Source organism: Erpetoichthys calabaricus, chromosome 10 (assembly GCF_900747795.2).
Source record: "Erpetoichthys calabaricus chromosome 10, fErpCal1.3, whole genome shotgun sequence".
Lineage (NCBI taxonomy): Eukaryota > Metazoa > Chordata > Cladistia > Polypteriformes > Polypteridae > Erpetoichthys > Erpetoichthys calabaricus.
Genome location: NC_041403.2, coordinates 160,761,713 through 160,777,944, shown reverse-complemented (window position 1 = coordinate 160,777,944; position 16,232 = coordinate 160,761,713). Strand labels below are relative to the sequence as shown.

The 16,232-nt window shown below is 45.4% G+C and overlaps 1 protein-coding gene across 1 annotated transcript in view; it reads left to right on the top strand.

Annotated features, from left to right (window-relative positions):
* Nucleotides 1–4,740: 4,740 nt before the first annotated feature.
* Nucleotides 4,741–16,232, top strand: part of si:ch211-203d1.3 (protein phosphatase Slingshot homolog 1) — a 41,456-nt gene continuing 29,964 nt past the window's right edge. Inside the window, exon 1 of the mRNA XM_028812281.2 lies at nt 4,741–5,203. Coding sequence (XP_028668114.2) covers nt 5,141–5,203 — 63 coding nt within the window. The 5' untranslated portion in view covers nt 4,741–5,140. The remainder of the gene's footprint in view (nt 5,204–16,232) is intronic.

Here is a 16,232-nt window from a genome sequence, read left to right as displayed (position 1 = left end):
TGGGATTGGCTCCAGCAGACCCTTGTGACCCTGTGTTAGGATATAGCGGGTTGGAGAATGGATGGATGTATGATGGGCACAAGTTGTTTTGGCTCATTTTGTATCTCATTATTGTTTGGCAGCTAATTAAGGAAAAAGAAACAATTAAGGGGTCCGAGTATTCAAGAGCAAGTCAATTAAAAATTAGTTCAAAAGAAGTTAATTAGCAGTACAAACGGGTCACTCGTTAAGAAAAGGGTTAGAATGTAAACCTGCAGCCACTGGGGCCCTCCAGGACTGGAGTTGGCGACCCCTGCCATCAGTTTGAGATCTGGGGAATTTGGAGGCCAAGTGAATCCAGCAGGGGGTGCTAGCTCCCTTGTTGGAATAAGTTCATTTGTAATTGTGGCGTGTTACATAACCCAAATCTATATAGATATAATATTAAAAGGCAATACCCCTCCCTTAGTGATACAGTGGTAAGAAATCACATAGGAGAAATAACTTCGCTTTTTTTAATGACGGTTTACTTGGCATAACAGACGAGGAAGCCATGACAAGACCTTTCAGGTAGTGGGGGCCCAATGAGTAGAGTCTGCCATTTTCATCTCTGCGTTGGAAGGATTTTCTGGATCGGATGATGTTATCTCCCATCCGTCCGTCGATTTCAAAGGTGGGCCGGGCAATGTTCCAAGGCTTTATACACTCTCTCCATGTGCAGGCCCTCACTTACGTGAATCATGCCATCCCAAAACAAGGAAAGGAAGATCCAATGTCATGCTGACTGTGACACAGAGAAATAGTACACGTTGCCCATTTTGCAGTTGTCTTTAACGTGTCTTGTTTTAAGATGCTTGCCTAGCAGTTCTAAATGCTGGTCCCCTGTGTACTAAATCTGGCTTTGTGTTAGCTGTACTTGTGAGAAGAAAAGAAAAGCAGAGTCAAAATATCTGCACAGAGCACAGTGACATCCTAAACTTATATACTGATTACACCAAGTCAACACCTTGAACTCTTTGTCACGTTCCTCAAACCACTCCTGAGCAACTTTTGCAGAGATTTTCCGATGACACAGCCATAGCTGAGTGTGCCAGTGGTGGGCAGAAAAGTGAATACAGGACACCAGCGGAGGACTTTGTTGAATGGTGCAAGCTTAATCACCTGTTGCTCAACAGTAATAAGACAAAGGAGATGATCGCAGACGTCAGGAGAGTCAAGCCCACGTTGCCACTGGTTCTCATTGACAGTGAAGAAATGTAGGTGGGGAAAACATACAAACACCTCAGGGTGCATCTGAGCGACAACCTCGAGTGGAGTTTCCTGGTGTAAGCCGGCCACTCTTAACGTGTTTTCTGTCAGTCTGTAAATGGCCGGTGTAATTTCCTGTGTGGCAGTGAGCTGAGGAAGTTGCATGAGTGCAAATGATGTCAACAGACTACAGAAACTGATTAAAAAGGCTCCCATCTTGAGAGTCAGGCTGGATTCACTGGAGGGAGTGGTAGAACACAGGAAGCTGCTTACTAGCCTGGAAAACGACACTCATCTCCTGTATGAGGGGTACAGCGCATCCAGAAAGTATTCACAGCGCATCACTTTTTCCACATTTAGTTATGTTTCAGCCTTATTCCAAAATGGAATAAATTCATTTTTTTTCCTCAGAATTCTGCACACAACACCCCATAATGACAACATGAAAAAAGTTTACTTGAGGTTTTTGCAAATTTATTAAAAATAAAAAAAACTGAGAAATCCCATGTACATAAGTATTCACAGCCTTTGCTCAATACTTTGTCGATGCACCTTTGGCACCAATTACAGCCTCAAGTCTTTTTGACTATGATGCCACAAGCTTGGCACACCTATCCTTGGCCAGTTTCACCCATTCCTCTTTGCAGCACCTCTCAAGCTCCATCAGGTTGGATGGGAAGCGTCGGTGCACAGCCATTTTAAGATCTCTCCAGAGATGTTCAATGGGATTCAAGGCTGGGCTCTGGCTGGGCCACTCAAGGACATTCACAGAGTTGTCCTGAAGCCACTCCTTTGATATCTTGGCTGTGTGCTTAGGGTCGTTGTCCTGCTGAAAGATGAACCGTCGCCCCAGTCTGAGGTCAAGAGCGCTCTGGAGCAGGTTTTCATCCAGGATGTCTCTGTACATTGCTGCAGTCATCTTTCCCTTTATCCTGACTAGTCTCCCAGTCCCTGCCGCTGAAAAACATCCCCACAGCATGATGCTGCCACCACCATGCTTCACTGTAGGGATGGTGCCAGGTTTCCCCCAAATGTGACGCCTGGCATTTACACCAAAGAGTTCAATCTTTGTCTCATCAGACCAGAGAATTTTCTTTCTCATGGTCTGAGAGTCCTTCAGGTGCCTTTTGGAAAACTCCAGGCGGGCTGCCATGTGCCTTTTACTAAGGAGTGGCTTCCGTCTGGCCACTCTACCATACAGGCCTGATTGGTGGATTGCTGCAGAGATGGTTGTCCTTCTGGAATGTTCTCCTCTCTCCACAGAGGACCACTGGAGCTCTGACAGAGTGACCATCGGGTTCTTGGTCACCTCCCTGACTAAGGCCCTTCTCCCCCGATCGCTCAGTTTAGATGGCCGGCCAGCTCTACGAAGAGTCCTGGTGGTTTCAAACTTCCTCCACTTACGGATGATGGAGGCCACTGTGCTCATTTGAACCTTCAAAGCAGCAGAAATTTTTCTGTAACCTTCCCCAGATATGTGCCTCGAGACAATCCTGTCTCGGAGGTCTACAGACAATTCCTTTGACTTCATGCTTGGTTTGTGCTCTGACATGAACTGTCAACTGTGGGACCTTCTATAGACAGGGGTGTGCCTTTCCAAATCATGTCCAATCAACTGAATTTACCACAGGTGGACTCCAATGAAGCTGCAGAAACATCTCAAGGATGATCAGGGGAAACAGGATGCACCTGAGCTCAATTTTGAGCTTCATGGCAAAGGCTGTGAATACTTATGTACATGTGCTTTCTCAATTTTTTTACTTTTAATAAATTTGCAAAAACCTCAAGTAAACTTTTTTCATGTTGTCATTATGGGGTGTTGTGTGTAGAATTCTGAGGAAAAAAATGAATTTAATCCATTTTGGAATAAGGCTGTAACATAACAAAATGTGGAAAAAGTGATGCGCTGTGAATACTTTCCGGATGCACTGTACATTCAGTAACGTGCTGGGACAACCAAGGAGCGCCACGTGGGGTCATCTCTACCCTCCGCCCACAGGGCCTATAATGAGTCACCGCTCTGTGTTAAGTCGTCTTCTTCCCTGTGTGCTGAATGGTACTGGGCTGGTCTAGCGGACATCTTAATAGACAATGATGCGCCAGGGACTGACACCCCATTACTTATAAGTTTGTGGAATTGTAATCACTTTACACTAAGTTAATTTACTTATAAAATTTTTTTATACAGTACTAGGGGGCTCCGCCCCCTGCTCGCTTCGCTTGCCAACCCCCGTGTTTGGTTTACCGGATATACAATTAATTTTTTGTGTAGCCCAAAATCACACAAGAAGAGCCGCAATGGGCTTTAACAGGCCCTGCCTCTTGACAGCCCCCCAGCCTTGACCCTCTAAGAAGACAAGAAAAACTCCCCAAAAAAAAAGCCCATGTAGGGAAAAAATGGAAGAAACCTCAGGAAAGGCAGTTCAGAGAGAGACCCCTTTCCAAGTAGGTTGGGCGTGCAGTGGGTGTCCAAAAGAAGGAGGCCAATACAATACAATACACAGAACAAATCCTCAATACGGTATAAAAATAAAAATTCTAGAAGTAGAGTAGAATTTCACATTAGATGATATCACATAATATGATTCGGATTTGTTTTAAGTCCTGGAGACCTTGCGATTAATTAAATTTCTATCTATCGATGTACCTATTTAGGCCTAAGGTGGCTGATTAAATTAACGTATAAAGCAATGGTGGCGCCGTGGTTAGTGCTGCCGCCTCGCTCCTCCAGCGCTCTCAATTCTTACGTCACGCCTTTACTGAGTATGCGCGTTGTCCTCATCACGTGTGACGTTTACTTACACATTACACAAACGCGCCTAAACTTAGTTTAGTTTAAATGTATTGTCGCTTGCTGAATTTTGTTCGAAGGTGCATGATGATGCTGTTATACTTGTTTGTTAAGCTACGGTGGCGTAGTGGTTAGTGCTGCCGCCTCGCTCCTCCAGGGCTCTCAATTCTAACGTCACGTCTTTACGGAGTCTGCGCGTTGTCCTCATCACGTGCGACGTTTACTTACACATTACACAAACACACCTAAACTTAGTTTAGTTTAAATGTATTTATGCTGTTATATTTGCGAATGAAGCCACGATGGCTCAGTGGTTAATGCTGCCGCCTCGCACCTCCCGCGTTTTCAGTTCTAGCACCACGCCCGTGAGCGGTGCGCCTCAGTTTAATTTAAACTTTTTGTTGCTTACTTGAGTTTGCACCACCGTCTGTTATATTTGCGAATTGAGTCACAGTGGCGCAGTGATTAGTGCTGCCGCTTTACACCTGTTGCGTGCTCCTTTCCAGCATGATGCCTGTGCGGAGTCTGCGCGTCTTTCCCTTCGAGCGCGCGTCCATCCGTCCAGTGACTTCGGAACTTTAAACTCCCGCCTGCTGCGCTGTCCACAAGTTTACTTCCCGCCTTGAGCGCGGGAGTTGCTGTGCTGATTGTGTAAAAGCGACTGGCAGGGCGGGGTGCGCTTGACCCAAGTCGCGCTCAGCGGGAGCCGCGGAGTTTCGCTGGTCACATCGCCACCCGCGTGCGCACTTTGGAATGGAATGGGCGACGTGCCGCGCAGCTGATAATTCCGGCCGCGGTTCCTTTAAGAGCGCCCTCCTTGGCTGTCTTTCTTGACTGAAGTTTGTTTTTTTTTCGTTTTTTTCCCTTCCTGGTTTGAGACTCACTCCTCCCCTCCGAGAAAGTCGGAACTGAACTTTTTTTTTTTTAAGACAAACTGCGGAGACTTCGCACAGTGCCTCGTTCGTTCGTGACAAGAAAGTCGAACCCTCGGAGCTCCCTAAACCGCTCCGTACCACCCACCCAGTCCGTCCCGACTCGGCTCGGCCATGAAGCTCACCTGAGTCCCGCCGCTCCTCCAGACCCCAGCAAGAAGTTACTCACCGTTCCGCTTGGCTTTTCCAGATGGCCTTAGTCACCCTGCAGCGCTCCCCGTCCGGGAGCTCGTCGCCCAGTCCCGTCGTGCAGGTCAGTGTGGCGCTCTGTCGGCCTCGTCTGGGAGGTGAGGGGGACCTGGCAGTAGCGGGGTGTCCAGCCAAGTCCCCACCGGTTAGCCGTTTCGTGTGGTGTGTGTGGTCGCTGGGGGTGGGGAGTTTGAGTGACTTCAGTCTTCTGAGGCGCTTTACCGAGAACCAGTCTCAGCTGGAGTGGCTACCTGGAGACACCTCTGTACTGGGAACCAGTTGCTTTGGTCTGTATGTGTGAACTGGCCTTGCTCCTAACATCACCCAGGGCACATGAACTGGGAAGCTGTACTCTGAAGTAAGCTGGCTAGGTGTAGGTAATTATGCATGAGGCTGCTGGGAACCACTCTTAAACTGGATCCAGAAAGCCAGTCCAGTTATCATTTTTCCTGAACTGGGCTGTTCTGGTCTGCTTATTGGGATGAAAAATGCACTAGGAAACAGCTGTTATTAACTCAACTGGCTACCTGGTTTGATGTGTGCCCACTGGTGGAGGAGTTACTGGGGAGACCATGTAGTGTTTACCGTGAACCAGTCTGGACTGGAATCCTCTCCATATTGTGATCTACTTGGTTTGATGTGAGTTGGGGTGGGCTAGCTAGCAATAGGTAAATCTGCAAGTGGCCACTAAGAACCAGTCGTAACTGGACTGGGCTTCCTGGCAGCAATTTATCACTATCCACAACTGGGAGCCTGCACTGTTGGGCTTTTAACATTATACGAAGTTAGTCTTTTTTTACCTGCATTGTTATCAGTCTTTAATGTAATATTTTTTTTATCAGTATGCTGCTGCTGGAGTATGTGAATTTCCCCTTGGGATAAATAAAACATATCATATAGTGCCTTTAACATCTCTATCTATCTATCTATCTATCTATCTATCTATCTATCTATCTATCTATCTATCTATCTATCTTCTGTTTAGTGGGATCCAGAATGCAGTCAAAGACAACTGTTACGAACTGAACATGCGACCTCAAACCAGTCAGGTCTAATGTGTGGCCACTGATGGAGGAGTAGTTCCTCCTTCTGAAGAGGCACTGGTGAAATGAACCAGTCAGAACTGGAGTTGTGTCCATTCTGGAAACCAGTTTTATTTGAGGTGTAGGGAAGGGGTTTGCATGAATGGGGGACAAGACCCTCATTGTGATATCAACCAACCCAGGAGATTTGGTTGTTTACTGTGAAGCTACTTGGAAGCACTTCCCTCCACCTTAAACTCGGGGCTGGAGGCTCAGGTCTGTTTATTGGGATCCTGAATACCCTGAGAAAATAATAACAATAATAATTCTTTGCATTTATATAGAGCTTTTCTCACTACTCAAAGCGCTCAGCAATTGCAGGTTAAGGGCCTTGCTCAGGGCCCAACAGAGCAGAGTCCCTATTGGCATTTATGGGATTCAAACCGGCAACCTTCTGATTGCCACCACTCCGCCATAGCATATAAAACAGCATATTGTGAGTCGGTGTGAATTCCATACTGGGGGAAACAGCTGGTTTGAGGTAGATAGAGATAAAATGTGCATTGGGTTTGGGGGTCGATCCTCATCGTGATGTCAACCTTCCCTGGGTGAAGTGGTTTTTGACTGTTTCTGATCTGTAAGCAAATCTCCAAGTGGCAGCTGGGAAACGGGCTTAACTAGACGGCTGGCCTGAAACCGGTTTGTTGGAGGAGTGTTTTGTTTTATTTATTTTATTTTTTTTTTATTCTTAACGGGGAGCCCAACTGTGTTTACCGACATCCAGAATGCACTGGCATTACCAACTGGAATGGCTACCTGCAGTGTGTGGAGCAGATCAGACTGAGCCAGCCTGGATGGAGTGAGAGGGTTCCTGCTGGGAGAATTGGTTCTTGTTGTCTTGGAAAGTATTTGGAAATGGTTGCCCTGGTTCTTTGAACTGGACTGGCTGCCTGAAACTAGCCTGTAGCACAGGAAAACTCCTCTATCTGCCAAACAACCACTGGAAACCAATGTAGTCTAGTGGGAATACTGGGATGCTCATTTGTGTACTGATTGTAACTGGGGTCTGGCTTAAAAGTTAGCTGATGCCTATCTGCACTGGCAGAACAGTCCTCTCCGTACTGTTGTGCTTGTGGTGATTGACTTTTATCTCTTTACTGGTAGTCTCCTTTTCCATAAATTGAATGGATACTGGGAGTACTGGTCCTCTCGCTGTTGGAGAATCATCTCTGCTGCTGAAGTTGTTTTTTGTTGTTGTTGGTTTTTTTTTTTTTTTTTTTTTTTATTTCCACCACTAGGAACCAGTCTCAACCAGTGTGTGCCGAGGAGAAATCGTTTCCTTTTAACTGGGAACAAGTCGGTTCCCAGTTAAGTCGTCTTTGTAGTTCGGTTGTCATGGCTCTTTAGGGTGGGTGCTTGTGGGAAGACAACCGTGTATGTATAGGAGTGTCAAATGGGCGGCTTGGGTGGTCAACGAGCTGTGGGCTGCACTACAGTGAAACAATTGATAGTGCATGAGAAGTCCTGTCTCTTTAGTGAGATATGGTCTGTGCCAGCTCGAGCATTGGGCAGCAGGGTCTGGGGCGGTGCATCTCTGTTGCAGAGTAAATGTGGCACCATGGCAGTCAGACTAGGTTCACGATGATCGCTTGGTCATATTGGACACCATAATCTGCCAGTTATTTGCCCTTCCATTGGCTAAGACTTGAGTGCCCACCATGTTTTCTTGTGCTCTGCTCTGGATGCCTTTTGCTGGTCACAGTTGATTAAACTGTTCTGGTTGACTGGTTTTTACTGGTTGTATTCTTTGGGAGTGGAGCCGTTTCAGTAGGAGAGTATTACAGTCATGGCTTGGGGAATCTTTTGTGTTCTGTGCCGTGCCATCTTTTATTCTTCTTTGTTGCATTGTTGGCATTCAATCATATTTTTGGTTTTTAAAGATCCTTGAATATTTTATATTCTTTTTAACAAGTGAGTGCACATATCAGGCTTTAGGATGACAGTCACAGACGTTGGGCATGTCGCTAGAGACACCTTGGGGAGGGTGATCTTTTGGATGGCACCACCCACGGTCCTCCTATGATAAGGTAAGGGTGGCATTTCTCTTGGCATGCTCCTCATCCCCCACAGTTGCAAGACATGCTAAAGAGATCCTGTCTGGATGGTACAACCTCGTCTCCTGATGACCATGCACTCCTGTGGCACCTCAAGACATGCTGAAGATGATCTATAAGAGTGACACCACCCATAATCGCCTTGCAGCAGGATTACTGAGGTTTCTGCCATTTCAAAGTCATCCTCGCCTTGTCTTTTAGTGCTGCCCAAAGGCTTGTCCTCACTAGTTTTAATGGGCTGCAGTGGTGCTACCAGATAGACTGTGCACCAACCCAGTTGGGAAGGCCTATTGGGTGGTGCCGTCTTAGTGCCCTGAGGCTTACTGGCTGGTGCCGTCTTAGTGCCTTGAGGCCTATTGGCTGGTGCTGTCTTAGTGCCCTGAGGCTTACTGGCTGGTGCCGTCTTAGTGCCCTGAGGTCTATTCGGTGGCACTTTTTTAGTCCCCTGATCCCATGAGCGAGCCCAGCCTGTCTTGTTAGCACTACCCTTGTTCCAAAGTACAGCCGCTAAAAGGTCTCCTGGCTGACTCCATCTTGACTGCTGATAGCGAGTGAGAAAAGGTGCTCTGGTGGCACCCCAAGATGAGGTGGGGGATGGGCACTAGGGGGGCATTAACCACATTGCAATGTGAACAAACTGCCTGCTGGCACCTTTTTGGTTACCAAGACCTGGTGAAGATGGCCTATGGTGTGGCACAAAATTGGAATATTTTTGTTTGGTGACCCGCTTTCTGGTGCCCATGAGAGCCTTTGTGGTGTCCACTTTCTAACCCTAATGTTGGGTCCCATCAGCTCCACGGTGAGCCCAGTCTCTGCTCTTTGACACCAGGGGCATCTGAGGACAGGGGGGCCGAGTGTGGAGAAGCAAGTGAGAGGTGTGCGTGACTGACATGTTTGAAATACTTCGGTCTACATTTGTTCAGCCTCGCAGATGTGACTTTATGGTGGGTTTCTTTTTTGTCTAATGTGGGAACTCCAGAGTGTTGCACTAGTAGAGGGGGAAGTTGAATTCCAAGCAGCGAGGGGTTTCAAAAAGGAGGCAAGACAAGCTGAGGCCTGAAGCTGCAGTGGCACCTTTTTTTTTTTTTTTTTTTTTTTTTTTTTTGCTCGTCAGCCATGTCCCAACTTGTTGTGCCGAGAAGGTGTAGCCGCCTTGCACAAAAGGGAAATGCTGCTGTTCTTCAGAGCATGGGGTGGCATGGCAGGCAGGAATGAGATCAGCTAGACGTTTCATCTTACGCCGTCCCTGTAGCTCTGTCCTCCTGTCTGTGGCACCAAGTCTGCCAACTGCATTGCTTGCTTCACCAGGCAAGTTGTGCAAGTTCTGTAGTGAGGAGTTGAAAGTCCAGGGCCTGTGGAACCAAGAGGTGGATGAGACAAAAAGATGTCTCTCATGACCAGACCAACCGGCTCAAACAGAATAGGAAGGAGCAGAAAATCTCCTGTGGTAGAAAGGAAGACGAGCCTTCCGAGGTCTGAGAAGGAAGAAGATAGATACTTTATTAATCACCAAGGGGAAATTCACAAGAAGGAAACCCAGAGATGGGTGTCTGAGGAAGATGCCCAATGGCATGTGGCTGCCACATCTGGTGTTGCTCTTAGGTTAAGAACATGCATGCCATCAAGCTTGTTTGTTTAGCTAATAGCTACAATGTCCCGGTATGTCTTCCACAAGGTTGATTGTATCTATTCGTCAGTTACCTGGAAGTGCTTGTTCTAGTAGAGGGTCACTGGTAGGCATCTGGTATGAGGCAGGAACAAGTCCTGAACCCTGGCATATCACACATCACTCTATGCACTCTAATGTCTCGCTATAATTTGGGCTGCTTGACTTTTGCATGTGGGAGAACACAAAATCTACACGGGGGGCTAGTGGAGCAAGAAATTGAATTATATAATTGAATTATATAAAAACTCTGCCTTTTGTATAAATTTAATCTTTTTTTCCAAACCAGTTTATGTTCTAAGGTAGAGTTTCTGGGAACCAACCCTGGATAGACCTCACCATTGGGAATGTGCTTTGGCAGCAGGTCAGTTTAATGGAGTAATTTTTAACATATGATTGGGATGTGGGAGGGTGGAAACAGTAGACATAAGGAGAACATGCAAACTCCACACAGATCATTCAAATCGTGATGTAGTCCTGTAACCTTTGTGCCACTAGGATATCCAGTCGTTTCTAAATCCAGTTATTTTCTGAGCAGGGTCATGGGGCTGCTGCAGCCTATCCCAGTCCCTAAATGAGTTTAGAAAATGGAAGGATGGAGGAATAATCTGCCTAACTTGAATGGCTTTGGACTATAGGAGCAGACTTCATCACATTGAGGAATCTTACACATACATAAAGGAGAACATGCAAACTCCATGCAGGAGCAGCTGGGACCATGTAGAGATTATTAGAAAATATGCAGAAAAGGTCAAATTCTAGACTTCCAAGAGTAGCAAGCTGCAAAATTGATTACAGTAATCCCTCGCTATATCGCGCTTCGACTTTTTCGGCTTCACTCTATCGCGGATTTTATATGTAAGCATATTTAAATATATATCGCAGATTTTTCGCTGGTTCGTGGGTTTCAGTGGACAATGGGTCTTTAAATTTCTGGTACATGCTTCCTTAGTTGGTTTGCCCAGTTGTTTTCATACAAGGGACGCTATTGGCAGATGGCTGAGAAGCTACCCAATCAGAGCATGTATTAAGTATTAAATAAAACTCCTCAAATATATTGTGAGCACTGGGGCTGTTCGCACCCCTAGAGGATACGGCCGCTCCTCAAAAAATGCTGAAAGACTACCTTCACATTGCTCCCTTCCTTGTGGTTGCTTTGTTACGCGATATGCTTCCCGCACGGCGCTTCACATACTTAAAAGCTCAAACAGTCCTATTGATTTTTGATTGTTTGCTTTTCTCTCTCTCTCTCTCACTCTTGCTCTGACATTCTCTGCTTCTGACGGAGGGGGTGTGAGCAGGGGGACTGTTCGCTCCCCTAGAGCAGGGGTCCCCAACCCCTGGTCCGCGGCCCACTACCGGGCCACAGCCGGCCCGCGAGAGAACTGCCGGCTACGGAGACTCGCTCAGACTTTTCAGAACGCTTGCCGGGCGAGGCTTTGCAGCAGTGCAGAGAGAGGAGAGAGACCGAGGTGAGAGAGTATTACAACAAAGTATTTTTATGGTCCCGACAGTTTCCTCATATGACACAAGTCTATAGAAATCGCGTTACTACGAAGTACATTCAGCAGATGCTTTCATTACAACGAAGTGACCTTGAAATGCTTGAACGAATCATCCACAGAGCAGTTAGATCTGTGGTCGCAGCTCAGTTGTGCACGTTTGCACAACGATCCCCAAACAGAAACATTGTAAAAAAAAGAAAATCTTTCTTCGAACTTTCCTGGTACTGTTTTTGTTTTCGGTGGTTTTCAGTGATACCTTTTGCTTATTGCTTGTCAACATTTGAAAAACATCCATTGAAATTTAACTCATTGTCACCCTCCTATAGAATTGGCAGACACGAAAAAAAGATAGCAGTGTTATTGTTTGTGATGTGCAATCTGTAGGAATGGCAAATGTAAAGTATATGTCTGTTATCTGTTATATGCAAAAAAAGAAGAAAAATCTTGGGTTGCAAACATATGCGAACTGCTTAATAACTTAATAATAATAGTAATTGTTAAGTAAATTATGTATAAAACTGAACCCCCCCCCCAAACAGTCTGTGGAAAAATTTTCATCTAATAAAGTGGTCCTTGCTGTCAAAAAGGTTGGGGACCACTGCCCTAGAGGATACGGACGCTCGTCTAAAAAATGCTGAAAGACTACCTTCACATTGCTCCCTTCCTTGCTGGGCTTCCTTGCAGCCGCTTTGTCAAACGACATGCTTCACGCACTGTGCTTCGCATACTTAAAAGCTCGAACAGCACCTATTGATTTTTGATTGTTTGCTTCTCTCTCTCTCTCTCTCTCTCTCTCTCTCTCTCTCTCTGCTCCTGACGCCCACTCCTTTGAAGAGGAAGATATGTTTGCATTCTTTTAATTGTGAGACGGAACTGTCATCTCTGTCTTGTCATGGAGCGCAGTTTAAACTTTAAACTGAAAAAGAGACAAATGTTTGTTTGCAGTGTTTGAATAAAGTTCCTGTCTTTCTACAACCTCCTGTGTTTCTGTGCAAATCTGTGACCCAAGCGTGACAATATAAAAATAACCATATAAACATATGATTTCTAGGGTTCTGGAACACAACCCCTGCAATCGAGGAGGGATCACTGTATACTTAGGGAGCCATACTATCACAAAAGATCAATGTCATGGACATTTTTATGCCTTGTGCTCTGTCCCACCCATCTTATTCAGGCCTGGATTGGGTGGGATAGATTATGAGATGGCATATTATTGATCTGATAGCCACTTGTTCATTGGTAACCATGCTGGTAGCACAGGGCACAAGATTCAACACTGGACAGTGCATCAGTCCCTCAGAAAAACATTATAGCCACCAATTAAACAATAGGGTTGTGAAAAAATATGTGCACCTTCTCAATATCCTCTGTTTTTGCGTATTTTACACAATGAATTGCATCAGACCTTTAAACAAAGTGCAATATGATGAGAAAGGGGATTGCAGTGAACCTCAGTGTTGGTAAGGCTATGTATCAGTGGGTGCTTACCCTGTGGTCTGTGCGTGTACCCCAATGCCCCAGTGCAGCATCAGGGACACCATGCTGTGAGAATTTGGGCCTGTTCTTTGAATGAGATCTAAAACCAAGTTCCTGCCTCTCTGTGGCCATAAAAGATCCCTGGGCCTCTTCCAAAATGAGTAGGGTATACCTCGATGTCCAGGCTAAATTACCCACCTCGGCCTGGTCATTCTGGCCCGCTAGTCATCCCCCTGTCTCAATTGCCTAACTAGCTCTTTCACCCATTCACCACCTCATAGCTAATGTGTGGTAAGAATGTCTGTAGTTGCATCATCCAGGCGGGTGCTACACATTGGTGGGGGTGGAAATGGTTCCTCATTTGTCTGTAAAGTCTGTACAGTGTCTGTCTGTCTGTCTGACCAGGCCATTCCAAAACTTGATTTTTGTTTCTTCATTCAGTTTTTTGACTTCCTTTTTTTTGTTTTGGATTGTTGTCCTGCTGCCTACCACAGTTACATTTCATCTTCAGGTCACAGACAGATGACCGAACATTCTCCTTAAGGATATTCTAGTAAAACGTAGAATTCATGGTTCCTTTAAGTAATGGCCAGTCTTTCAGGTTTTGAGGCTGCAAAGCTTCTTCACACCATCACAGTTCTTATCTCCCTTTTATTGCAGGGCCGATGTTCTTGCTGTTGAACACCAGACATAGTGGACCCTTTCTCATGCAGAGAGTTCTACTTCTTAGTTGTTTGTCCATTTAAAAGGATTCCAAGAAGCTTCTAGGTGATTATTTGCAGGTGCGAGACAAGCACTGATGTTACTGTTGAGTAGCAGGGGTTTCCTCTTTGCTACTCTCCCATGTATCCCATTTTTTTTTACTTGTGGAGTTGTGAGCCTTGATTTTTAGCTGAGGTTAGAGAGGCCTGCAGTTCTCTGGATGTTCTTCTGGCATCTTGAATGAGTCATTGCTGTGTCCCTGGGGTAATTTTGGCAGGCCAGACTTTCCTGTTCCAAATGTTTTATTTGAAGATATTTGCATTTACTGTGATGCAGTGGAGCTCCAGAGCCATACTAAGTTTGCACAGCACTTTGTTCCTTCATCTCTTTTGGTGTTTCTTTTGATTTGAGCCTTGTATTCTTCTCAAAAACCTTGTGATTAAGACTTCACTGTCATGGTGAGGGTCCATACAGTGTTTTGGTTATTTCAGTCAGCCGAGTCCAATTATCAGTTAACTTTGGTCAGCTATTTCAGAGAGTAAGGGGGCAATTACCTTTTAACCCAAGTAGTAGTGGTGTTGGACACCTTTGCTACTTAATATATGTAGTAATAATGTAGAATATGGTGTTACGTTTCATCTGTCTCCTTTTACCTAATATGCTGTCCGTTTGTCTGTCCAGGATTTTAAATCACCTGTAGCTCGCAAACTGTTTGACCTATTGACCTGAAATTTGGTACACGTATACTACGTGACGTCTACTATTCACTTTCGGGGTGATGATTGATCTCCAAGGCTATTCCTCTATTTTTATTAAAGAATCAACCCTCGGCAGCAGCCAGCAGGACGGCATTCTCATCCCTACCACCTTCGCTGTCACTTCCCCTACCTCTTCATATCTTAAATCATTCTTGAGGCAGATTGAAGACTTAAGTGCCAGCTTAAGTGAAAAATGAAAGAAAACGTACTAAGTAATTGCAACACAAACACTGACTTAATCCGTTTTAACGCGAAAAGATGCCGAAGAGAAGAAGCGGGCCACTAGGGTGGAGAAAAGAAGAGCTGCTCAGGAAACGGCAAGCGCATCAACCTCTGAGCAAACAAATGATAAATGTACAGAGGATGAAAACTAGGAATGCTCAAGTCAAGTGTGTTCACGTTCTAGATAACCAGGAACGGCGCACTGCACGATACTTGTGATGTGAATAATTGACAATTTATCATTTGAATAAGCTTATATTGGCCTGTTGTTGATCTCTGGCTTTTTATGATCTTTTTTTTCCTTTGTGCCAGTGTTTACTACAAAAGACACTAAATATGATAAAGTTTGATTAATAACAGTAGTCCTTTCAACTGTTCATTCTCTAAACCTGCTTATCCAGTGCTAAATCATGCTTATCCCAACGAAAGTTGGGCACAAACAGGAGCAACCTGTGGACAGAGCACCTGCCCCTCACAGGGTAAACACACACACACATATATACAGTGGGTACGGAAAGTATTCAGACCCCCTTCAATTTTTCAGTCTTTGTCATATTGTAGCCATTTGCTAAAATCATTTAAATTAATTTTTTTCCTCATTAATGTACACACAGCACCCCATATTGACAGACAAAAAAAAGAATTTTTGAAATTGTTGCAGATTTATTAAAAAAGAAAAACTGAAATATCACATGGTCCTAAGTATTCAGACCCTTTGCTCAGTATTTAGTAGAAGCACCCTTTTGAGCTAATACAGCCATGAGTCTTCTTGGGAAAGATGCAACAAGTTTTTCACACCTGGATTTGGGGATCCTCTGCCATTCCTCCTTGCAGATCCTCTCCAGTTCTGTCAGGTTGGATGGTAAACGTTGGTGGACAGCCATTTTTAGGTCTCTCCAGAGATGCTCAATTGGGTTTAAGTCAGGGCTCTGGCTGGGCCATTCAAGAACAGTCACAGAGTTGTTGTGAAGCCACTCCTTCGTTATTTTAGCTGTGTGCTTAGGGTCATTGTCTTGTTGGAAGGTAAACCTTCGGCCCAGTCTGAGGTCCTTAGCACTCTGGAGAAGGTTTTTGTCCAGGATATCTCTTTACTTGGCCTCATTCATCTTTCCCTCGATTGCAACCAGTCGTCCTGTCCCTGCAGCTGAAAAACACCCCCACAGCATGATGCTGCCACCGCCATGCTTCACTGTGGGGACTGTATTGGACAAGTGATGAGCAGTGCCTGGTTGTCTCCACACATACCTCAGTACAAGACACATGACAGCCCGCATGGAGTTTGCTAAAAGACACCTGAAGGACTCTGAGATGGTGAGAAATAAGATTCTCTGGTCTGATGAGACCAAGATAGAACTTTTTGGCCTTAATTCTAAGTGATATGTGTGGAGACAACCAGGCACTGCTCATCACTTGTCCAATACAGTCCCCACAGTGAAGCATGGCGGTAGGCAGCATCATGCTGTGGGGGTGTTTTTCAGCTGCAGGGACAGGACGACTGGTTGCAATCGAGGGAAAGATGAATGAGGCCAAGTACAGGGATATCCTGGACAAAAACCTTCTCCAGAGTGCTAAGGACCTCAGACTGGGCCGAAGGTTTACCTTCCAACAAGACAATGACCCTAAGC